General features: G+C 45.6%; 1 protein-coding gene across 8 annotated transcripts in view; it reads right to left on the bottom strand.

The window, feature by feature from the left end:
* Positions 1–25,358, bottom strand: part of STX2 (syntaxin 2) — a 74,329-nt gene that overhangs the window by 11,725 nt on the left and 37,246 nt on the right. For 4 of the 8 annotated variants that reach the window (XM_086347246.1, XM_086347247.1, XM_086347250.1 and 1 more), the window contains one exon: positions 21,317–23,544. The exons of the other annotated variants lie outside the window; for them this stretch is intronic. Coding sequence is in view for 2 of the 4 variants with exons in the window: in XM_086347247.1 (XP_086203373.1) it covers positions 23,467–23,544 (78 nt within the window). In the remaining 2 variants the exon portion in view is untranslated. Of the gene's footprint in view, positions 1–21,316; positions 23,545–25,358 lie in introns of those variants that run through there. 8 annotated transcript variants of the gene reach the window in all.

The raw sequence follows: 25,358 nt of genomic DNA, 5'->3' as shown, positions 1-25,358 counted from the left end.
GATTCATGGTTCTTTGGTGGGCAAAAGGAAGCCTTTCCAAATATCTTGACTTTGAGGCTCTACTGCTGCTGCTGCTGCTGCTGCTAAGTCGCTTCAGTCGTGTCCGACTCTGTGCGACCCCACAGACGGCAGCCCACCAAGCTCCCCCGTCCCTGGGATTCTCCAGAACACTGGAGTGGGTTGCCACTTCCTTCTCCAATGCATTAAAGTGAAAAGTGAAAGTCAAGTCGCTCAGTCATGTCTGACTCTTAGCGACCCCATGGACTGCAGCCTACCAGGCTCCTCCGTCCATGGGATTTTCCAGGCAAGAGTACTGGAGTGGGGTGCCATTGCCTTCTCCGTTGAGGCTCTACCACTTGTATTTTGAGAGAAAGTAGAAACTTTGTCCATTTAGCAATTTGTTTAAAATGTCATCTTGAATTGTGGGATCAAAAATGTGTATTTCTCTTTAGATACATATCTGAGAAGAGATCTATTTATATCATATATGTGTGTTAAGTTATACATTATATATTAATATATGCATTGTTCCTGTTCTTTAGTCACTAAATCACGTCCAACTCTTTGCAACCCCATGGACCGTAGCCCACCAGGCTCCTCTGTCCATGGGATTTCCCAGCAAGAAGAATGGAGTGGGTTGCCAGGCCCTTCTCCAGGGAATCTGTCCGACCTAGGGATCAAACCCAAGTCTCTTGTGTCTCCTACACTGGCAGGATTCTTTACCACTGCACCACCAGGGAAGCCCAGTATATGCATATGCATATATAATGAAGTTTGATATTAAAAACCAACAAATGTACTTCAAGTACATGTATATGTACCACTTCTTTACCCATTCACCTGTTGATGGACATTTAGGTTGCTTTCATGTCTTGGCTATTGTAAATAGTGCTTGATGGCACCTGAGTTCTCCAAGTACCTGAGACTTTCCCGGGTCAGGCTGTCCCTACCAGCACTTGCTGCAGCTCGAGACACTAGCTACCCTCTGGCGCCACCTACTGGTTCTCTTCCCCTTTCATCCCAGAATTTCCTTGCACTCAAAATCAAGAAGAGATTTTGAGCGGGTGACCTTCTCTTTATATTGATTGTGGAAATGTAGGGGTGACATTCTGATTCCTAAGGTGGTGCATTTGTGCTTGGACTTCCCTGTTGGCTCAGACGGTAAAGAATCTGCCAGCAATGTGGGAGATACGGGTCCGATCCCTGGGTTGGGAAGATCCCCTGGCTAAGGGCATGGCACCCACTCCAGTATTCCTGTCTGGAGAATTCCTCCGACAGAGGAGTCTGGCAGTCCATGGGGTCGCAAAGAGGTGGACACGACTGGGCGACTTTCACTTTCACACATTTTTGCTGGACATTTGTAGAAAATACAAAAACAGCCCAAAGACAAGCCCCAACTATAAACAAGCCTCTCCCACCCATAAAGCCCCACTTTGAAAGAACCATTGTTCATATTTTTAGTACCAACCTTTCTAGTTTATCTTGTGATATTATTTTATTATGTGTATTTTATGTATATTATATTTACTATATGTATCTTCTCTATACATGTTACATTAGGGGAAGATTATTGTTACTTTATTCTGTTTTCCCTAGAGTCTATTCTGTAATCTGGTTGGTTCTACTTAATTCACACTTTCCCTTAATCCATGATGTTTGAATATTGTCATCGTTGTAACCATCTGTAACTTATGTATTATCTGCCTCCCATTATTTAATATTTCACTTAATTCTGCATGATTTTCTTGGATATAAAGCTGCTTGCTCATCTTTCATGCTTTCACAGCAATTTATTCCTGGGAACAAAACATCTAGATCCACCAACTGTAGGCTTTTTCATGGCTTTGGATTCTCTTTGTCTAATAGCCTTCTGTGTGTGTGTGTGTGTGTGTGTGTGTGTTGTGCTTAGTCGCTCAGTCTTGTACTACTCTTTTGTGACCCTATGGACTGTAGACCACCAGGCTCCTCTGTCCATGGGATTCTCCAGGCAGCAAGAATACAGGAGTGGGTTGCCATTCCCTTCTCCAGGGGATCTTCCCAAACCATGGATCGAACCCCTATCGCTTATGTCTCTTGCATTGCAGGAGGATTTACTGTCTGAGCCACCATGGTAAGCCCAATTGCCTTCTGCTGCTGCTGCTGCTAAGTCGCTTCAGTCATGTCCGACTCTGTGCGACCCCACAGATGGCAGCCCACCAGGCTCCCACGTCCCTGGGATTCTCCAGGCAAGAACACTGGAGTGGGTTGCCATTTCCTTCTCCAATGCATGAAAGTGAAAAGTGAGAGTGAAGTCACTCAGTCGTGTCCGACCCTTAGCGACCCCATGGACTGCAGCCCACCAGGCTCCTCCGTCCAAGGGATTTTCCAGGCAAGAGTACTGGAGTGGGGTGCCATTGCCTTCTCTGAATTGCCTTCTAGGAAGTACCAATTTGCGTTCCCACGAACAGCGCCTCTTTCCCTACCTCCTCACCAACGTTTGGCAGTATCATTTGTTAAAAATCATAGCTAACATGGTATGTAAAACAATGCTAACTCATTGCTTTAATTTGCTGGAGTCAGGGTTGGGGAGGTGGTGAGTGCTGCTCAACCACAAACCAGCTGTTTGACCAGGCCAGTCAACTAATTTTTCTGTGCCTCAATTTCTTTGATTGTAAGAATCAGATTGTACACTTGGACACCTCCTGGCTTGTGTGAGCTTGGGATGAGCCCATATGTGGAAAGCCCAGAGGACAGCGGCTTATATACAGGACAGTGTAAATATCGATGGGGAAGGGTGCACCTCTCAGGAGTTTGTTCATTTGGACCCAGTTTCATTACCCTGAACTCATAGCAGCTCTCTTGAAACAGTGTTATTTAATTGTGAGCAACTTTGGTTGCTATGACTTTTACCATTAGGAAGATTTGATCTACATTTCACATTTTACCCAAATGGGTGTTTCCCTGGTAGCTCAGATGGCAAAGAATCCCCCTTCAATGCAGGGATCCAGGTTTGATTCCTGGTCAGGAAGTCCCCTGGAAAAGGAAATGCCCCTCCAGTATTCTTGCCTGGGAAATTCCATGGACAGAGGAGCCTTGCAGGCTACAGTCCATGGGGTCCCAAAGAGTCAGACATGACTGAGCTATTAACACTTTCACTTTATCCAACAGAGTAGAAAAGATTTTAGGAGACTAACATGAGTGGGTAATTTTCAATTGTATGGTCTTTTGGAGTTTGAAAAGCTGCTTCCAATTTTAAAATAATAATAAGATTAATTGATAGATGGGTAGTATAATGGATAAAATTATGTTAAACCAAACACAGCAAAATGCTAATTTTAGAATCTAGATGGTGGGCAGACCTATTCTGGTGGCACAACTTTTTCACATTTCTATGTGTTTGAAAAAATGTTTTAAAAGTTGTTGATGGGGAGAACTGCTTTTTTGACATTATTTCATTTTTTTCACTCTCTGACCAAGCAGATTGCTGAGTCTCTTTGTCTTGATCTGTCTTTCTTGTCTAAGTTCTGAGTGTCGGCGTCATGGGGTCTTGCCTGCAACTCTTCCCCTTTGTACATTAGGTTCCTCAAGCAAGACTCATGGCTCTGGGGCTCAGTTACCCCTCCTCCCCTGGCACCTCCCCTCACATCTCCAGCACCCACTCCTTCAGTGAGGGCCACCCTGACTCTGACAGCCCTCCCCCCACACACCTGGGTGGTAACTCAAGTTCAACCATTCAAACCCAGGGGCACAGTTACCATCAAGAATCTCAAGTTTTATACACACACACACACACACACACACACACACACACACACACAGTGGAATACTACTCAGTCATAAAAAATGAAATACTGCCATTTTCAGGAACATGGATGGGCCTAGAGATTATCATACTCAGTGAAGTCAGTCAGAAAGAGAAAGACAAATATCATATCATTTATATGTGGAATCTAAAAAATTATACAAATCAACCTATTTATAAAACAAAAACAGTCTCATGGACACAGAGAACAGACTTGTGGTTACTGAATGGAAAAGGGGAGGAGGAATAAATTAGGGGTTTGGGATTAGCAGATACACACTACCATATATAAAATAGGGGATCTTCCCAATCCAGGGATTGAACTCGGGTCTCCTGCATTGCAAGCAGATTTTTTACTGTCTGAACCACCAGCGAAGACTGAGATAAACAACAAAGGAACCATATGCAGTATCTTGTAATAACCTATGAGGGGGAAGAATCTGAAAAAGAACATATACATGTGTATAGGGCTTCCCCAGTGGCTCAGTGGTAAAGAATTCACCGGCACTGCAGGAACTGCAAGGGGTGCAGTTTCGGTTCCTGGGTCGGGAAGATCCCCTTGGAAGAGGGCCACGGCAACCCAGTTTCCAGTATTCCTGCCTGGAAAATCCCATGGACAGAGGAGTCTGGCGGTCTACAGTCTATAGGATTGTAAAGAGCCAGACACGACTAAAGCGATTTAGCAAGCACACACACATGTATGTAGGTGAAGTGAAGTGAAAGTCACTCAGTCGTGTCTGACTCTTTGCGACCCCATGGACTATATAGTTCAAGGAATTCTCCAGGCCAGAAGACTGGAGTGAGTAGCCTTTCCCTTCTCCAGGGGAACTTCCCAACCCAGGGATCGAACCCATGTCTCCTGCATTGCAGGCGCATTCTTTACGAGCTGAGCCACGAGGTATGTACGTATAACTGAATCACTTGGCTGTACACCTGATACTAAAAAGATATTGTAAATCAAGTGTAGTTACATTTTTAAAAAGAGCCTCAAGTTCTCCCCCATCCAGCCCCACTCCAACCCTCTCCTGCAGCTCATGTGCTGGAGTTATTTTATTTAGGTGGGCTGAGGGGCATCCCAGCGCTAGCATGGTCTGCGCTGCTGCTTCTCCAGACCACTTCCCCTCAGTCCACAAGAATAACATAACCCCATCACACATCAGCACTGCAAGCACTGGGTCCAGTCTCTCAGGACATGATATCACTGAAGAATCCAGGTCACCCTCTTTCACCACCTGGCTGACCTCAGCTTCCCCCGAGGGAGAATTATTAACAAGACAGCGGCCAGGGCAGAGTGAGTCCGGAGCACAGGTGGTTTGTTTGTGTGGCTTGAATGTTGGGAATTCCACAGGGGCTCAGACCCCCTCAGGGCCTGCGGACAAGCTCATCACTAAATCATTGGCTCCTGCTTTGGTCACCTAGGTATCCCTTTCCCCATGGCCCCCCTCCCCATTTCCAATAGGATTAGGAGAAGCCACTAAGCATTGTGGGAAACTCCCTCCCGTTGCCTTCTCAGGAGGCCGCGATTATGAAAGCCCTGGCCCAGCGTTTTATTCCACCTATTGACCAAAGAGTCCCCTGCTGTCTTGGGATCCTTCACAGGGCTGAATAGGCTCCAGTTTACAAAAGCGGTCGCGGCGGGGATGTTTTCCACGGTGCCGTCCTACAGGTAACCATTGTCTGCGGATTATTCATGTACTGCGAGCTTTGGAGGCCTGAAGTCGGAAGGGGCCCGCCTTCACAAACGATGATAAACAGCTCTTAAAGGGTCGCACAGGTCAGCGAGAAATGGGATTTGATTGACACAGATTCTATTGACCCAGGGTTTTTAAGAAAACAGTTGCCAAGGAGAAAAAGAAGCCACATTCCACAGCTGGGCAAAGAGCCTGGACTCAGGGATTGTGACAGAGCGCCCCCTGCTGCTCAGTCAGGGCTCTGCAGACCATGAGAGCAAATCGCAGCGAAAACCCAGGAAGACCCAGAGGCTTATGCTATATAGTAGTTTCTCACTGGTTATCTATTTTGTATATAGTAGTGAGTATATGTCGATTCCAGCCTTCCAATTTATTCCTGCTTCTTTCCCTCCGGTAACCACACGTTTTGTTTTCTGCATCTGTGACTCTGTTTGGTAAATTTAGTTCATTTGTGCCATTTTTTAAAAAGTCCACACATAAGCAGCATCATATGATATTAGTCTTTCTCTGCCTAAGTGCATTTTTAAGACCACATGAGCTGTGGCTGTTCGACATCCCTGGAAGAGAAGTTCCTCTTGTTATTTCCCAGGACAACGTGATGGGCCTGCTCCCGGGGCATTGATGGTTTGAACAGGTTTCCCAAAGGTAACTTTTGGTCAAAAAAGTTGATCTGCAGGTGTTGTCATGAAGCTTCAGTACCTTCAGCTTTTGAGATAAGCAACAAATGTGGAGTGTGACATGTCCTCCTGGAATGGACCCCCCGCCCCCACAGAGGGTCAGCTCCATGTCCTCCATGGGTACAGTGTCAGCACCCTAGAAGTTTCCCCGACTCCACAGGCACTGGGTAACCCAACATCCTTCTTACCCGTGGAGAGACTAAGGCCCAGAGAAGAGAGCAGAGTCAAGGAAAGATACCATCGTTGGAGTGACAATGATGGAATGAAACGCGTCTCAGAATTTATGAAAACTAATCATTCAGCTGAACTCAATCAAGCTTATTCATCAACGGAGAAGGTAGTGAAAGAAGCAGGTGATGTCATCTGGAAGTGTATTGTTCAAGACTTGTTTCTTTGAGAGAAAGCCAAGCAACTCCCTGTTCAAATGAAAATACATCCCCAGGAGGGTTTTCAGCTCCAACGTAGCCAGGACCCCATCCCAGCATGGAGACACCTGGTCCTTCATCCCTGATACCCAGCTGGTCCCCTGGTTCTGCCCAGTGCCTCCTTGTAAACACATCTGTGTCTCTCCTTTCCTCCCAAGCCCATGAATTCATCTTTGGCAAGACCCTCCACAGCTGCAGAGAAGAGGTTCCAGCCTCTGCTTTTACAGATCATACACAGAGACCTCAAAGGGGAGAGCCATCACTGAGAAGGTCAGCGGCATTGTCTGGAAGAGGGCAACGTGGTCCCCCCATAAGGACCCAGGCTCCTCGTCAGCTTCTGCGTGTTGCTTCTCTGTTCAGTGGCTTCCCACGACCTGTCATGTGGACATCTCACCTCCTCCCTCTGGCTTCTCTATGAAGTGTGGGGCTAAGTGTGAAATGGAAGTGCAGAACAGAAAAACTGGCTGTTAGAGGCACTAAATTATAACACTGCCCCACCTGTGTGGCGTCCCTCTCAACCCATCATGGTGTCTTATTTTTTAGTCTTTTAATTCATAATTATTATTTTTTAATAAGGCTTGACAATGCTGGAGCTGTAGGAGACACAGGTTTGATCCCTGGTAGATAGATAGATAGATAAAATGATAAAGAAATGGAGGCAAAATATAAACAGTCAGTGAATCTGAGCAAAGGATATAGGGTTTCCCAGGTGGCACTAGTGGGTAAAGAACCCACCTGCCAATGCAGGAGATGTAGAAGATTCAAGTTCAATCCCGGGTCAGGAAGATACCCTGGAGGAGGAAATGTCAACCTGCTCCAGTATTCTTGGCTGGGAAATTCCATGGACAGAAAAGCCTAGTGGGCTACAGTCCATGGGGTCACAAACAGACACGACTGAGCACATGCATTGCTATACATTGTTGTGCTAATTACTGCTGTCCAGCAAAGTGATTCAGTTATACAACATATACACATTCTTTATTATATTCTTTTCCATTATGATTTATCACAGGATATTGAATATATTTCTTGTGCTGTACAGGACCTTGTTGTTGATCAGAGCATCTTTATTTGCTATTTAATGTCATGCTTCCTGGGACATGAAAATACTCTCATGGTGAGAACAGGTCTGCACAGGTTTGGGAGGTCTTGTCCTGTGACTCAGCACGCAGCCCACTTTCCACCAGCCTCTAGACCTGGCCAGGTGCAGGAAACTCAGTCCCCCTTTCCACGGACCCAATGACCCAGCCTACTCTGGACGGTGACCCCTTAAATGTTGGCATCCTCCATGTTGGGGTGCACTTGGTACCCAGACAGGGGGCAGGTGAGGGCTCACCCTCCAGCCACTGCCAGGCCCCCCTGAGACCCTGCAGTGTGCGTGCACCTGACCCTGACACTCTGTGCACAGCCCAGCCCCCAGGGGGCCACAGGGCAGCAGGCTGGGCATCACAGAGTGGGGGTCGGTAGGGAGGGGCCAGGTGTGCAGAGGCTTCCCTGGTAGCTCAGTTGTTAAAGAATCTGCCTGCAGTGCAGGAGACCTGGCTTCGATCCCTGGGTCGGGAATATCCCCTGGAGAAGGGAGTGGCTACCCACTCCAGCATTCTTGCCTGGAGAATTCCATGGATAGAAGAGCCTGGCGGGCTACAGTCCATGGGGTCGCTAAGAGTCGGACACAACTGAACGCACAGGTGTGCAGGGTGTTGAGGGTGAGGCGTGGCCACCTGAGAACCCATCCAAGGAGGCAGAGGGACCACCTGAGGGCACGGCAAGCGCGCAGCAATCACTCCATTGTCCCATCAGACCCCACAAGACACCCACTCAAGGACAAAATGACTACAAATTATAAGATGGCAAACGTTATGAGCTAGGTTGTCTCCCTAGATTTCATCTGTCAAAGCCCTAAAACTCAGGGCCCCCAAAATCTGATATTATTTGCAAATAGGGTTCTTGTGGATGGAATTAGTTAAGATGAGGTCAATCTGGAGTAGGGTGAACCCCTAACCCAACATGACTGCTCTCCTTATGAAAACGGGGGAATTTGGGCACAGACAGGGTGCAGGAAGGAGACTCATGAAGACATGGGGAACATGGGGGTGGGGAGGGAATGGGCCATCTGCAGGCAGGGGAGAGAAGCTCAGGACAGTCTCCCTCGTGGCCCCAGTAGGAGCCAGCCCTGCGGCATCTGCACTGTGAGAGGATTCATTCCTGCTAGTTAAGCTGCCTAGTCGGCAATGCTTCGTCACGGCTGCCCCAGGACAGACAAAGAGACTGCGGCGTGTTGAACCCCTAGTGCGGGGCCTTCTGGGTTTGGGGCCTCTGGTGACCACATGAGTCTTACCCAGGAGGCTGCTGGCTTTTGAGGTTCCACTAGTGAAGGTCTCCTGATTTTTCCTCCTGAGCATGCATTTCCCCTTTTCTACTAATGGCCTTCTGATTTGAGGGAGAAGGCACCCCCAATATGCTGTGTGCATTTTGGGGGGTTTCCCCAGCTCTGGGCACCAGGATGCCCAAGTGGCATCACCATCCCATCTCTCTAGCCAGCTTAGCAGGCACAGAGATGGGAAAGCGACCCATGACCTGGACAGTGCATGAATTCCTGGGAGTTTCTCTCTCTTTTTAAAAAAACTTTATTCATTTATTTTTGGTTGTACTGGATCTTTTGTTACTGTACATGGGCTTTCTCTAGTTGCAATGAGCAGGGCTTACTCTCTACTTGTGGTGTGCAGGCTTCTCACTGGGGTGCCTTCTCTTGTGGCAGAGCCTGGGCTCTAGAGGACAGGCTTCAGTAGTTGTGGCACACGGGTAGCTGCCCCTCAACATGTGGGACCTCCCTGGACCAGGTGGATAAGAATCCACCTGCCAATGCAGGGGACACAGGTTCGATCCCTGGGCCTGAAAGATCCCATATGCTGTAGAGCAACTAACTCCATACACGGCAACTGCTGAGCCGTTGAGCCCTAGAGCCCGAGCTCTGCAACAAGAGAAGCCACCGTAATGAGAAACCCGTGCACCACAACCAGAGAGTAAGCCCTGCTCCCACAACTAGAGGAAAAAAACCCTCATGCAGTCAAAAATAAATAAATAATTTTTTAAAAATAAATTAAAAATTAAAGAAAAGTATTTTTTTTTTAAGTTTGTGCAAGATGGAGAGAAACTCAAAGTAGGGTGGAAAAGAGAACACTTGTTGGATGCTTACTATCTGCACCCTTCAAAAGGATTCATATTTTCAAAATCAATCCTTGCCCCCTCAAGGAAGGGACTATTATTAATATCATTAGCTCTGATTCATGGATGGGTCAGTCTAAGGAAGGTCCACTCTAGCGGACTCAGGCTGGCACGGGGTTGGAGAGGAACAGGTTATCAAGTTCTGCTAACACTCTTTGCTGGAAAGTTCCATTCAGATTGATATCTTAGCAGCTCCTTATTCTCCACCATGGGTCTCATTGATCCTGCCACCAATACAGTATCTATTTTATTACTTTGTCACAGCACACTTCAACGTTATTTATGGGAAATCCTTCCCTTATATTTCTTTTTTGGCAGAAATGTCCTTTTTAATCTTCCTAGATGAATTTGAGATACATTGGGCAACATTTTCAGAACTAATTGGAGGAAAATTTACTCTTGAAATATTGAGTCTTTCCACCCGGAATTATGATGTCTATCTTCATTTATTTAAAAGGCCTTTTACATCCCTTGTGAGACCTCAGTTTTCTTTAAAGAAGCAAACCTCTCCCTTTGCATATTCAAAAAAAAAAAAAAAAAACCACCTGTCTTAATACCTGTGTTATAAAGTCAAAATGGAAGATACTAACCTGTTAGAAATGAGCAATAATGAAAATTGAGATGAAGAACAATCATACCTATAAATTCTGAGCCCCATATATATCAATCCTCTGATTAAAAGGATAAATAAATGAGTCATTTCTGTTTATCTTAGGTAAATATGTCATTTCTGATAGGTTTTTTAGCATTCCGAAAAGGACTCCTGACAATTCCACATGACCCCCTCCCCAGGCAGGGACCACTCCCCTGGGCTATGTGACGTCACTAAAATGTGGAACAAGCTGTGGCCTGACAGCAACCCAGCAACCAGGACCCTCAGCAAACTCACTCAGCTCCCAGGCTCTTCCTTGAGGCCATGATAGGCTTCCCTTCTTTCTTAAGGGACAGAGGACCTGCACCCAAGCCTGGGGCTGTCTGCCATCCCCTACCATGGCCAACACTCAGTGTGCCCTGTAAGAAACTAGTAGACAAATGAATGGATAAAGAAGATGTGGTACATATAGACAGTGGAATATTACTCAGTCATTAAAAAGGAACAAAACTGGGTCATTTGTAGAGATGTGGATGGACCTAGAGACTGTCAAACAGAATGGAGTAAGACAGAAAGAGAAAAACAAATATCGTACATTAATGCATGTTTGGGGCTTCCCAGATGGCTTAGTGATAAAGGATCCACCTGCTAGGCAGCAGACACGGGTTCAATACCTGGGTCAGGAAAATCCCCTGGAGAAGGAAATAGCAACCCACTCCAGTATTCTTTCATGGGAAATTCCATGGACAGAGGAGGCTGGTGGGCTACAGTCCATGGGGTCACAAAGAGTCAGACACAACTGAAGCAACTGAGCACACACACACCGCCACGTGTAAGATAGCTAGCTGGTGGGAAGCTTAGCACAGGGAGCTCAGCTCGGTGCTCTGTGATGACCGAGAGGGGTGAGTCATGTCCTCAGACAGCCCTGCCCTGGCGTGGCCTTGGCTCTGACCTTCACCATACCTGGCCACTCTCCCTCCCAGCACCAGGTTTCCATTTCCCCACAGCCTCTGTCCCACTCTGAAAGGGTGTTGCCCTGGCTGACTTGCCCACGGTCAGCCTCCCTCTCTGGACCCCCAGATCAAGGCAGGAGCTCCGTCCACCTTGCCCAGGGCTACAGCCCTGCGTCCAGAGCCAGGGTTGGAAATACTGCTGGCTGAGCACCACCAGCAAGCAGCCCCCTTGGTCATTTCAGTCCCGGAAGGGATGCACATTGTCTCTGCCTACAGCCTTCCTCTATCTGGGCTTGAAACCAGGGGTAATGATTCATCAAATCCACTTCACTTGCCTTCACCGATCAAGGTCATGTGTCTCCTCCAAACATCATGTAGCCTGAACAGTAAGATGCTGCCCTGAATGGTGCCCCAGGAATTTGGAGTCAGCTGTGTTCAATTTCGAGCTGAATCTGGTTAAGACTGGCTGGAACCAACCACCCTCCAACTGGGCATGTGTGAGTGTCGCTTTGTGACCTTTTGACAGCGAGGGCTGAAAACTCTGCCCTCAGATTGTGCTATCTTGTTCAGTTGCTCAGTTGTGTCCAATTCTTTGTGACCCCATGGACTGTAGCCTGCCAGGGTCTTCTGTCCATGGGATTCTCTAGGCAAGAATACTGCAGTGGGTTGCCATTTCCTCCTCAAGGGGATCTTCCCGACCTAGAGATCAAACCCATGTCCCTATTTGGCAGGCTGATCCTTTACCACTAAGCCACCTGGGCAGCCTGATGGTGCTAGGAGCATCTGTTTTTGAACGTTGCTTAGCTTTGCCTGCACAGAACCACGACGATGCCCATCTTTTCAATCACCTTTCCCCACACTCCCCACACCTGGTACCACCCAGCTGCTTTATTCTTCATTCCTTAAGTGCTCCAGTCCCTCACCTTCCGGGAGGAGGATCTGAGACCTGTTCTTTTGTCCCCTCATTTAGCTGCCTTGCAAACACACCCTTTCTTTGTCGCAAACCTCGGGGCTCATGTTTTGACTGCTGCACATCGGGCGATGGGCTCTTTGCCATCAGGCAGCACATGTTTTGTTCCTGGCACAGTCCTGGGTGCTGGGTAATGGGAACTGGCGACATGACAATGGCCACAGAGAGAAGCAAAAGGGACTTGCACCATGAAGGCCAGGACGGTGGCCCTGCAGGCAGGAGTGAGTGTGTGCAGACTCCTCCAAGTAGGGTCTGCGCCCATCCACTGGCCTCACCCGGGTCCCACTGCTCTCGGTGGTTTACAGCTCTCTCCCGAGGTCTTCAGGCCCATGTGCATCCCTAACCCAGAGTGAGGACGGGAGACGTGGCCTCTGAAAGGTGATTCCCAGAGAGATTGTGAGGGAATTTCAAGGTGCCTGGGAAAGATCTTCCAAATACCTCCAATTATGGTGAGACAGACCCGGGTGGTGCCTCCAGAAAGACTCAGGACAGGGGAAAATGTTGGGTGTCACGTGTAGCTACAAATATGTGGGAAGATTCAGAGACCAAGAAGTTTTAAACCAGTTCCTACTGTAAGAAGAAAACATATATATATATATATACACATAAGCATATACATACATATAAACATATATATGCATATACATACATATAAATACACATGTATACATACACAAACATAATACCATACACATAAATGTGTACCTATACATACACATGCAATATGTATACACTATATGTAAAGAAAAGAGGTTGGGTTTTCACCAGTAATCCCATTCCTGGGCGTATATCCAGAGAAAACTCTTAATTTGAAAAGACACATGCAACTTTATATTCATAGAAGCACTATTCACAATAGTCAAGATATGGAAGTAACCTAAGTGTCCATCAAAAGAGGAATGGATATTATGATGGAATATTACTCAGCCATAAAAAGGATGAAATAATGCAGCAACATGGGCAGACTAGAAACGATCACAGTATTTCAGATAAGACAAATATCATATGATATCATTCATATACAGAATCTAAATAAATGACACAAATTTATTTATGAAAAACAAATAGATTCACAGACATAAAAAAAAATTATGGTTACCAAAAGGGACTTGGCAGGAGGGATAAATTAGGAGTTTAGGATTAGCAGATAGACACTACTATATATAAAATAGATAAACAAGGATCTTACTGTGTAGTGTAGGGAACTGTGTGTTATAGTAAACTCTAACGGAGAAGAATATGAAAAAGAATATATACATACGTATCTATGTATACCTGAATTATTTTGTGGTTCACCAGAGACTAATACAATGTTGTAAAGGCAAAGATACATTTCTCTGTCACAGGAAATCCTGTCCAGTGGCCCCTCATGCAGCCCTAGGGAGCCAACACTTAATTCAGACCCCGCCTGAGTGGGCTTTCATGGAACTGGGGAGGAGAGTGATGAGACTCAGATGCTGTGTTTCAGGGTGTCCTGGGTCAGTTCCCTGAGCTGAGCCCATATTAATGCATTTACGTAGAAAGCCCATCTATTCACAGGCATGATTCTGATGTCTATGTGTGCCCAAACCAGGAATTCCTCCCAAACTGAGAACAATCATACTTGGATTTTTTTTTTTAAGAACTCAATGGGAGAGAAAGTACAAGACAGCAAGAGGTTAAGAGAGGCCTGTTTACAACCTGAAAGTAGAGAGTTATTTTATTTGGTGGGAATGTTTAGGACTCCAAGCCCGGGAGACAACATCTCAGTAACTCTGAGAAAACTGCTTCAAGGAGGCAGGAGGCTATACACAAGTCTGCAACAAGGGGAGCAGGCAGTGAACATCAAAGATCAGGTATCAAGTGAAGGAATTTAGCATTCTATGTATGGGAAGATGGAAGCCTCTGGGCTCCCTGAATTCACTCCTTTCCTATGCACCTCAGCTACCTGGGGCCAATCATGTTTCCTTGTTCACCTTGCTTCTTGCAAGGCTGCTTGTTCACCAGCTCCTCAGCAATCACTGTGAGGGGTGGAAGCATCTGCTGGATCGCAGTTTGGGTAGCCCCCATTCACATTTGGAGGCCAGAAATCGCTGATGGTAGTGACATTTCTTGTTTATTGATGCGGTGGGAGATATTTTCATTTCACAAGCCTAAGGGTTTCCCTCCCCCTTTGATGTCTTGCAAGACAAGATACTGCCCAGGCATTGACACTCAGGCTGTCAGTCCTTTGAAGAGGTGGAGAAGAGGATGTTCTCTGTGCTCTTTTTTTGTTTGCTGTCTTTTTTACTGAAGTATAATTGATTTACAATGTTAATTTCTGCTCTAAAGCAAACTGATTCAGTAATACATATATATATATGTATGTATTTTCCATATTCTTTTCCATTAGGGTTCCATAGACACTGAATATAGTTCCCTGTACTATACAGAAGGAGGACCTTGTTGTTGATCCATCCTATATAATAGTTTGCACCTGCTAGCCCCGAACACCCAGTCCTTCCCTCCTCCCAATCCCTTGGCAACCATAAGTCTGTTCTCTGTGTCCACGAATCTGTTTCTTCTGTGTCAATAGGTTCATTTGCTTTTCTAAAACTGACACAGACTTGTAATTAACATAATACCATGTCTGTGTCACATCCAACAAAATTAATCATCATCTCACAGGCACTCCATAGTCAAATTTATCTGATTAGCTCAAAAACATTTACCTTTGATTTTGCTCAAATGAGGACCACAGGTTACACTGATGTTTATTTCTCTGAACTGTTCCTTTCCTACAGATGCATCAACCTTCATTAATCAGAAATATATCCAAAGAGGGACTTCCTGTTGGTCCAGTGGCTGGGACTCCAAGCTCCCAATGCAGGAGGCCTGGGTTTGATCCCTGATCAGGGAACTAGATCCCACATGACCCAACTAAGAGTTCGAATGCCACAGCGGAGACCAGGTACAGCCAAATAAATAAACAATGCAAAAAAGAGAGAGAGAGAGAAATGCATCAGAGAGTAAGCAAGCAGGATTTTAAACAAATGAGGGTCCTAGCAGGGTGAGGGGAGTGGGATTAGAAGGCACTGCCTGCCCCCCATTGCCCCTTTCTTCTTTGCAAATAAATAAACCATCCCTTGGAGGGTCACAAAGACCTTGGTGAATCTTGCTTACAAGCAATGGTCATAGACTATCAATAGATTATCAATCCCCTCTGTAGCTGGGAGATGGATAATTATCACGGCTCTGCCCAGACTATCATGGTTCTTCTGACTCCTTGGGGGACCTCCCCCAGGTATCACGGGGGTAAAAAGATGAGTAGGATGTGCTGCAGTGAGGAGACTGGGATGTACACCCCACAGCCCCACTCCCCAGTCCCCCTGCATGTGTCCCTAGGCCTTGGGGTTTATCCTTAAATCAGTTCATTCATTCTTCCACAATGCAAATATAAAGTCAAGTGTGGCAAATCATAGAAAAAGAAATGCATTAACTGTTCTGTGAATTCAGAGAATTAAGTGTAACCTAGGGCTTCCCAGGCGGCCCTATTGGTAAAGAACCCACCTGCCAATGCAAGAGACGTCAGAGATGTGGGTTCAATCCCTGGGTTCAGAAGGTCCCCTGGAGGAGGACACAGCAACCCACTCCAGTATTCTCGCCTGAAGAACCCCATGGACAGAGGAGCCTGGCGGGCTTTGGTCTATAGGGTCACAAAGAGCTGGACATGACTGAAGGGACTTAGCCTAGCCTAGTGCAACCTGTGTGGGTGCCAGGGCCCTCGTGGAAGATGCTCCTCATGAACCAGGCAGAATAAAAAGGAATACCAATCTTTAGTCATGCTTCTAGAAAAAGATTTCAGGCATTTCATTCATAAACCATAACAATCTTGTTGAATTACTTGTTAAATCTACTGTTTATTCTGGAAGAGTTTCAGATTTGGAGACATTGTGGCTATTCCTGTGAGCATCTTCTTTCCTTCTGAACCCAATTCTCCACGCTTAGAAACCTCTCACTGACTCCCCACCCCAGCCCACCTCCTCTGGAAAATATCCTTTCTGTTACAGAAAAAACAGAATTGAGTGAACAGCCTTTGGCACATACCAGCCAAACAGTCAGAGAAGGCAATGGCACCCCACTCCAGTACTCTTGCCTGGAAAATCCCATGGACAGAGGAGCCTGGTAGGCTGCAGTCCATGGGGTCGCTAAGAGTCAGACACGACTGAGCGACTTCACTTTCACTTTTCACTTTCATGCATTGGAGAAGGAAATGGCAACCCACTCCAGTGTTCTTGCCTGGAGAATCCCAGGGACAAGGGAGCCTGGTAGGCTGCCGTCTGTGGGGTCGCACAGAGTCGGACACGACTGAAGCGACTTAGCAGCAGCAGCAGCAGCAGCCAAACAGCCCTGGAAGAATTATGCAATCTTGGTTAGTACTACTACTAACACACACTTGTAGCTGGACTTGTCCATCATAAAGCTAATTACTCTGACTCCATTTAGATTATACACCGCACCTGGCATCCTTCTCCCCCTACCCTCTCTTGTAGCATTCTGCATTTCAGAAAGTCACGGGCTGATAACTTCAGGGATACCAGACCCGGCTGCTGAGTTGCCCGATGCTAGCTGTGGTTGTTTTGAAATCTTGAAAAAGAAAAAAAAAAAAATGCAAAACCTTCATGAGGATATAAAAACCTCTCCCTATTCCCCAGAGAGGGGGACACAGTTCTTGAGGCGCCAGCCTGCTGTGTTCTCCCCCTTGCCTGGCAAAAAGAAAAAAGCCACTCATATTTCCTCCAAATGCTGTCTCCATATTTCTATTCGGCATCGGTGGACAGGGAGTCACGATTTTGGCAGCCTTCCTAGCACCCAGCTTTCAGAAATTGTCAGTCCCTCTTTCTTGGTTTACTCTCCCGTTCAACTACTGCAGCAGCCTCTGGGTCTGTTTTCTACCTTGTTTCTTCACCAGTTTCACCCTAGTTTTCCTTCCCATGGAATGTGCTAGAATCAGCTCAGCACGCAAGCCCCTCCCCCTCTCTTCCTGTCTCTTCCCTTCTCTCCACCCATTGCCCTGACTCTGTTCTGCATCATGAAAAAATGACAACCCAACAGGAAGGCACATCCTCTTAGAGGTGGAGGAAGTGGGCAAATTCTCCCCTGTGGGTGGCATGGTGGGTGGTCTGACTGCTGCAAGCACTCACTTTTTGGCGGATTGTGTCTGTTCATGAAAAGTGCCCAGTCTGAACAGCCCCGGAGATGCCCACAGCTGCAGGGATCATCCCAATTCCACACGTCACGGTCCCAGGAACTGGACAGGGAAATTCTGCTGTGAGGTTAGATCTGCGGGAGACCTCTCCCCAAAAAGAGGATGTCTGCATGGCTGATGTTACCTCTGCGGAGATGTTGCCCAAAATACTCTGCTCACTACTCTGCTTTGCAATCTGACTACCGGAGGAAGGACTTCTGACGAGCATCAAGTGGGTGTGCGTGAAGCATGTCACCATATTTTGAACAAAGCAGCTGTGGCCACAGGAAGCTGTTCACTGTGGAACACTGGTCTCCTGAGGACAGAAACCTCTTAGCAGTTGCCCTTCAACCAAAGCATCAGAGCCACCCCCAGTTTCCTGGGTCCTGTGGCAAGCACTTCTATTTATTTATCCAGGGATCTCCAGTTTATATCAGACACAGCTTTCTGATAAAAACATCCCTACTAACGGACATTTCTCCAAGGAAGACATACAGATGGCCAACAGGCACATGAAAGATGCTCAATGTCACTAATTATTAGAGAAATGCAAATCAAAACCACAGCAAAGTATCACCTCACACCAGTCAAAATGGCTATCATTGAAGTCTACAAATGAAAAATGCTGGATGAGGTGTGGGGAAAAGGGAACCCTCCTACACTGTTGGTGCAGCCACTGTGGAGAACAGCATGCAGGTTCCTCAAAAAACTAAAAATGGAATTACCATATGATTCTGCAATCCCACTCCTGGGCATATTATCCAGAGAAAACTTTAATTCAAAATGATACAGGCACCCCTATGTTCACAGCAATAGCCAAGATGTGGAAACAAGCTAAGTATTCATGGACAGAAGACTGGATAAAGATGTGGTACTGGCATACAATCGAAGACTGCTGCTGCAGCTAAGTCGCTTCAGTCGTGTCCGACTCTGTGCGACCCCACAGACAGCAGCCCACCAGGCTCCCCCGTCCCTGGGATTCTCCAGGCAAGAACACTGGAGTGGGTTGCCATTTCCTTCTCCAATGCATGAAAGTGAAAAGTGAAAGGGAAGTCGCTCAGTCGTGTCCGACTCCTAGCGACCCCATGGACTGCAGCCCACCAGGCTCCTCCGTCCATGGGACTTTCCAGGCAAGCGTACTGGAGTGGGTGCCACTGCCTTCTCCGACAATGGAAGATACTCAGCCCTTAAAAAGAATGAAATACTGTCATTTGCAGAAACATGGATGCAACTAGAGATTATCTTACAAAGTAAGTCAGACAAATACAGTATGACATCACTTACATGTGGAATCTGAAATATGACACCAACAATCCACAAAACAGAAACAGACTCACATAGAGAGACTTGTGGCGGCCAAGGCGGAGGGTCTGGGGAAGGAGGGACTGCAAGCATGGGGTCAGCAGATGCAAACTAGTGTATATAAGATGGATAAACAACAAGGTCCTGCTGTGCGGCACAGGCAACTACAGTCAATATCCTTGAGAAACCATAATGTGAAAGAATATTTTTTAAAAAATGTATATATGTGCATATACTAAGTCACTTTGCTGTACAGCAGAAACTAATGGAACATCATACATCAACTATGTGTCAGTTAAAAATACATATTGCCTGCCACTCTAGTAAACAATGAATGTTGCCCACAGTCGTCATCAGCCACTCAGCCTGAGGGGACTCGGATGGAGAAAAGCAGGATACTGGCCCTAGATAGTTAAGGTGCATATTAAAGGAATAATTTCACTGAGCCCCGACTCTTTCATCTTCCCATCCCTAGAAAATCACTAAGATCATTGACATGTCTGGTTTTGTAATGAGCATTAACCTTTCAGCATTGGACTACATGTTTTTTAGCAAAAACTCATATACATCCTGGCTGCTCCCCGACCTCTTTGGAGCAGTCCCTCAGAGCGATCTAAGAGGCTGTACCCAGCTTACATCCTCGGTAAAGCCACCAAATAAAACATCATTCTCAACTTTCAGGTCGTGTGCTTTTTTTTTTTTGCAGTCGACGTAAGTCCCAGGCTTGCAGGCTGAACCTACTAACGCACGGCCCTGCCCTTGATCATGCCACCTTTTTCTGGAACTTACCCCCTTCCCACAACCGGACCTGTAACCATCTTCCTGGTTTAGGCATCTGCTCATTCAGGAGATGTGAGTCAGAAGATGACAACTGATGTTGCCTCAAAGGAAAACAAAATGGCTCGCTGTCCATACGGCACTCTCTCTGGAAACACGGGCACATCTTCACCCTGACTGCGGCTAGGACATGGGATGCCTCTACAGAGCTCCTGCTGCACTGAAACCCCAAAATGTGCTGTCTCATCCACACCGAACACTGGATCTTAACAAAGGCGGGAACCAGGGTTGGATGAGGTCAAGACTGTGTCCTGTGCGTACCGTGTTGGTTTCACACTTTAAAACCAAGCAAAGCCCCAGGCTTTGCTCAGCTGCCCTCCAGAGGCTGGTTCTGGACTTGTTTCCCTCTGGAGTCGATTCTTCTCACTGATGTTCTCCTTCGTGTAGGGGAGGGGGAGGAGGGGGAGATGGGTGGGGGGTGTGCTGCTGTGTTCACTGAAATAGTAACCTAGAAAGAGGGGGCGGGGGGGGACACATGGCTGGGGAGGCCTCAGCTGTCACAGGGGGTCCTTGCCAAGCACACGAGTCATTGCCATGAGAAGATGCAGACTGACTCCTGGCCTTCCCCCCTACCCTTACCCAGGCCCCCCTGATCTCCGTGGAGCCCCAGGCCCCAACCCACAACTGGGACAAAATCCCTGGGCAACCCTGACCCCTGAGCCCCCCAGGGTCCCTCCTGTGACCCAGGCTCTTCCAACCCAAGCCCCGTGACCTGCGGGCCCCACCATTTAAACTCTTGAAAGGATGTGAGCTTAGATTTATTGAAGAAATTAACTAAAACTGTTGGAAGAGGTCCTGGAAAGGATGCGACTGCTCATTGACCCACAAGGTGGCCCCCGGGCATCGGAGGCCCAGCAACCCAGCCCTGTCCTTGGATGTCTGCTCTGCCCACCCCCCAGCACCCCCATGTCCACTGTGGGAGCCGTTTCAAGGACACCCCTTGACAGAGCTGGTGTGGAGACCTTGGAGCAGCGTGGGTGTCCGAACCTCAGGAAGATCTCTCTCTCAACTCGAAGGTGCAGCGGGCAGGTGGGTGGTGATCGTGCCCTGTGGAACCCCAGACAAACCTCTGAGGGAAGTTGGGGGGCTGCCTCCTCCTCAGCCTCCCTGGGAAACTCCCCAGGGTGTGAACCTAAGAAACTCAGGCGATAAACTTCATAGTCTTTAAAAAATATAAACCAAGGCACTAAATTACTAAGTGTGCTTGTCAAGACCGCAGGTTGAAAGGAAAGAAAGAGAGAAGGTTAGAGGTAATACACGAGTGGGGGTGGAGAGGTGTCCAACCTTCATGAACTGATGTTCTCCAGAACTAGCTTATTTTTCTTTCTATTACATGCCAGATTTTGAACACCACTTTCCCACATGATTAGAATTCAGTAAGGATTATGGATTAGGGAAATTCCAGTTAATAAGAAAGTGGAGGGGGGTGCCCTGTTAATAACTATCAATGCAAACATGTCCAATTGGCAGAAGCATGCAAAGCCAAATTCCCTAAATTAGCATCTGTTGTCAACAGCAAGAAACCAGGTGGGTTTCTTAATATGTGACAGCCAAACCACAGAAGTTGGTAACACCAAATAATCAAAAACTTACCAAAAACACCTAAAATTATTAACTTACATTGTATCATTACACATAATAACAGCCACAGGTAATATTCTTTTAACAATTTATTTATGGATATGCAATAAAATATCTCCCCCCAAATCTTTCCAGAAATGAACAAGGCAGAAAGCAAAATATTTCTTTTTTGGGTTCTCTTGAGTTTTTTTTGTTTTTTTTTAATGTAAACATGACATTTCAAGAAATGATTTAAAAAGTAACAAGTGAACCTGTATATGTATTTTTAAAAATCCGATGTCAAATAGGTACATGAGGCTTAGACATACAAAATGGGTTACCTGGTGAACAACTTAAACACCTTAAGTAGAAATCAAGAAGCGGTTTCATAACTTAGATTCAGTAGGTGTTTCAAATCCAGGAAGAATGTCTTGAAGAGATACAAGAGGAATTGCTATGAGGAGTGGGGGCTAAAAAGACTTCACTTGAAGCGACAGCGGGACACGTGGGGAGCATGAAGTGTCTCCACGCGTGCACATCATCATATGGACAACGGCTGTACAAAAGTCACCCTGACACAAGCATGATCTCTGGAATCATATGGACAATGGATGTACAAAAGTCACCCTGACACAAGCATGATCTCTGCATAGTTAAATTCCCTCAGGACAAGTCATGCCATCAACATAAGCAGCACCAGGGAGCCTGTCCCACTGACGGGCTAAAGATTTAAGAAACATGTATGATGGAGCCAGAAGACTCCTAAAGGAATCCTGACTGCACAGTGATGACCAGCAAGAAAATAAAATGCACACATACAGACTTGACTCTGAGCTAAGCAGTCAGATGTATAAAGTATGAACGCGTGAAATTCGTAACTGTATTCAAGAGGGAGCACAGCTTCTAAACGGTTCTGTAATTCACACTTACAGCTTGCAATCAGGCGTGTCTATATATTAGTTTTCAAGCCAGACAATGTTAAATTACAGTCACGAGCTTACACAATCACATACAGAAGTAACAAGAGATAACTATATTTTTAATATCCTTCACATATTCATTTAAAGTTTTACTTGCTATCATATAGATGCCCATTTGCTAGTAAGATTTCGCACATTTTACAGTCTAAATATAAAGCATATTATAATTTTAAAAAATTAAGAAGTAATACAAATGTTAATTACAGATTCCTGTAAACTTTGAGAATTAACTTTTAAAGTTCAGCAGAATAGTAAGTATGTAACAAGAACATTCAGGTGATCTGTACATGTAAGAATGACTTAATGTCTGGGAATGATCCCCTTGAGTTTAAAATTTGATTTTATCACCACCTTAAATTCAGACATTATTAGTGTGAACAGGGAAACACAAACCTTATTTTGTAAAGAATGAAAGCAGAGACCATTGTCTTTACATTGCAGTAACTAATTTATTATCTTGGGTAATGGAACAGGTAGAGAGGAAGCTGAGTACAATAATCGAGCTTTTCCTGGAGGGTACTGGGCAGATTTGAACCTTATAAATCAATTTCAACAGAAGGAACTAGAAAGGCTTTTTGGGGTACTTCGCAACCAATGTTTTCTATGCCGATGGCAAACTGTGTAAACAACTGTGCAAAGATGGCTCTGATATCATGACGTTTCTTTCCTACTTCTTTTAAAAGGCAATAGTTAATACATAAAATTGGAGTAAATTAAGATGTTAATATATTAAACAATTAATTTATAAACATTTAAACTTATAGATATCTTACAAAACAGCTCTGTGATAATAAAAATAATTTTTGCAAACATAAACAGACATGAGTGAAACATAGTACAAAAACGTCTCTTAATGAGCATGTTAGCTGGGAGAGGGAAGAAAGTCTCAGACCTGAAATCTACTAACTTCATAACATAAGATATTCCTAATTCACATACATATTTTTAACACTGAAATATATAAAAAAAAAATTGAAAATTTCAATGATTCCTTATTTTAAGGCCATTGAAACAAGTCTCACATTGTTAAATGTTTGTGCTGTGTTATTTAGAGTCCAAGGATGTCTGGGTTAACACATCACATCCATTCTGTTTTTTCCACTGAACAATACATTCTGTTGTGCTCTCTCCTTGAATTCACTAATAAAATATCAGCACTCAATGCCACATGTCACAATGTCTAGGATTCATTCATGAAATGGGAGGATGCTGATTTGCTGCAGATGTGGTCTGACTCCAAGGACAAATGGCTCTTGGGATACGGTTGCTATGACAATGTTGTTGCTAGGATAATTCCAAGGATCACAAGCAAAATAACTACACAGATAATAATGAACATCATTTTCTGCAAGATAAAGAAAAACATTTATTAATTTGCAAGATAGCAAAGGAAAGAAATCAATGATGTCATTTCCTAACAAAATTCTTTTGGAATTTGAGATGGTTTAAAATCCATCATCAAGAAAGAACCCCTACAGGTCATAGAAAAGGGAGGAGTGGGGAAGGGAAGTTCCAGAGGCACAGCACAAAGTTACAGACACATATACATTAAATTAAGTGAATTTAGTAATTTAAAATACATATTATTAAAACAATAACCATTGACTCCTGGAGGTAAAACACAATGTCTACTTGACACTATGTGGGTTCTTAACGAACACTTTCTATTGATCACAGTAAAATCCCAACTATTGTTTCTTGGATGCATTGTACATCTTATCATTTTAAATGGATTTATTTCTCATTTGCTGAAAAAAATCTTATTTATGCTTTTTTTTTTTACATTGAGGTAAGACACATGTAAAAAATCAACACACCATTAACTCAGTCTTCTATTGCATCCTTGGCTCAGAGGAAGGCAACACAACATTTAACTTTTTGCTTCCAGTTAACAAGCATCCTTGCACAGGATGCTTGAAAAGCTAAACAACCTCTGGCTTGAGAAATCTAGTCTCTCTAGGAATACCATCTATGGGAGAAGGTGAGGAATTCACAAAGATGAGAGGCATATCACACCGCCTGACTTCGAGTTCTCTTGGTAAACAGCAGAGATGTGTCATTTTAAATCACGGTTACCAAACACATGGCACACTTTCACCTGAGAAATCACACCTGCCAAAACTGGTCAGTGCCGAGAACGCCATCAGTCACTGCATGATATATGAAGGCAAGCATGGCCAGGCCCCTCAGGAAACTTCCCTGTCAATTACTCAGAACCTAGGGACCACTGCCTGCAGGACATCACACCCTCAAATTTCAGGTCACTTATTAATATTATGCACATTTCCTGGAAAGCAAGGCCTTGGTCCCAACCATCCTGGCATCTCCTCGTGTGTCTTCCTGCAAGCCTCTCTCAACATCTTTCTAGACACACCTTTTCCTTCTGGTCTATCACACCTTCCTTCCCATCAGCACCACGCTTCAGCTCCAGAAACTGCTCCATATGCCCGTTACCCTCAGCCACCAGGCGGCTCTGCATCTCGCTGCCATCCAGGCATCTGCCAGGTCTCTGGGTACCATACATGGGTGTGTGCTTGCACATCTGGCTTTTGGAAATGCCTCCTGAATCCTACCATGACTGGGTTCCTGCACCCTTAATACCACAGATGGAACGACCATTCTCGTCCAACATCCTGCTCACAGCTCCAGTCAAATGCCTGGACTTCTCCTTGGTGGCCCATGCACACCCCGAGTCAAGCTGCCTCCTACTACACCTAAATCACGGCCACGTGCCCTCTCAGCCATGTCCTCGGATAGAAAGCCAGGCATCTGGCCCTTGCTGCAAGGTTACGGGGACCAAGATTCCCTCCACATGGTGCCTACAGGCCCAGAGAAGGCTGTGCTGAACTACTTGCCGAAAGAATAAATTAGTTTTTCAAAAGCATAGTTAAAGACACCAAGCACTGCATTTGTATTAAAAAAAAAAAAAAAATTGTTGGTAAGCACTCTGATGTGTTTTGTGTTCACACGTGCTTAAAGGCATGAAGGTACAGCAGCCCCCCAGGCCCAGGGCACAGAGCAAGCCTGGGGCTCCCCAGAACCACGCTGGGAGGAGCCTGCCCTCGTTCAACGGCATCGTCACAGCATCTGATCTCAGATTCTGTTTATCTTTAGCGGAAACACATCCAACTAACCATATGATGGCCACTAGGAAAAGCT

The sequence above is a fragment of the Bos grunniens genome, chromosome 17 (genome assembly GCF_055505025.1).
Source record: "Bos grunniens cultivar Pamir isolate PY7600 chromosome 17, Bosgru_T2T1.0, whole genome shotgun sequence".
Classification (NCBI taxonomy): domain Eukaryota; kingdom Metazoa; phylum Chordata; class Mammalia; order Artiodactyla; family Bovidae; genus Bos; species Bos grunniens.
This window is presented reverse-complemented; position numbering and strand designations above follow the sequence as displayed.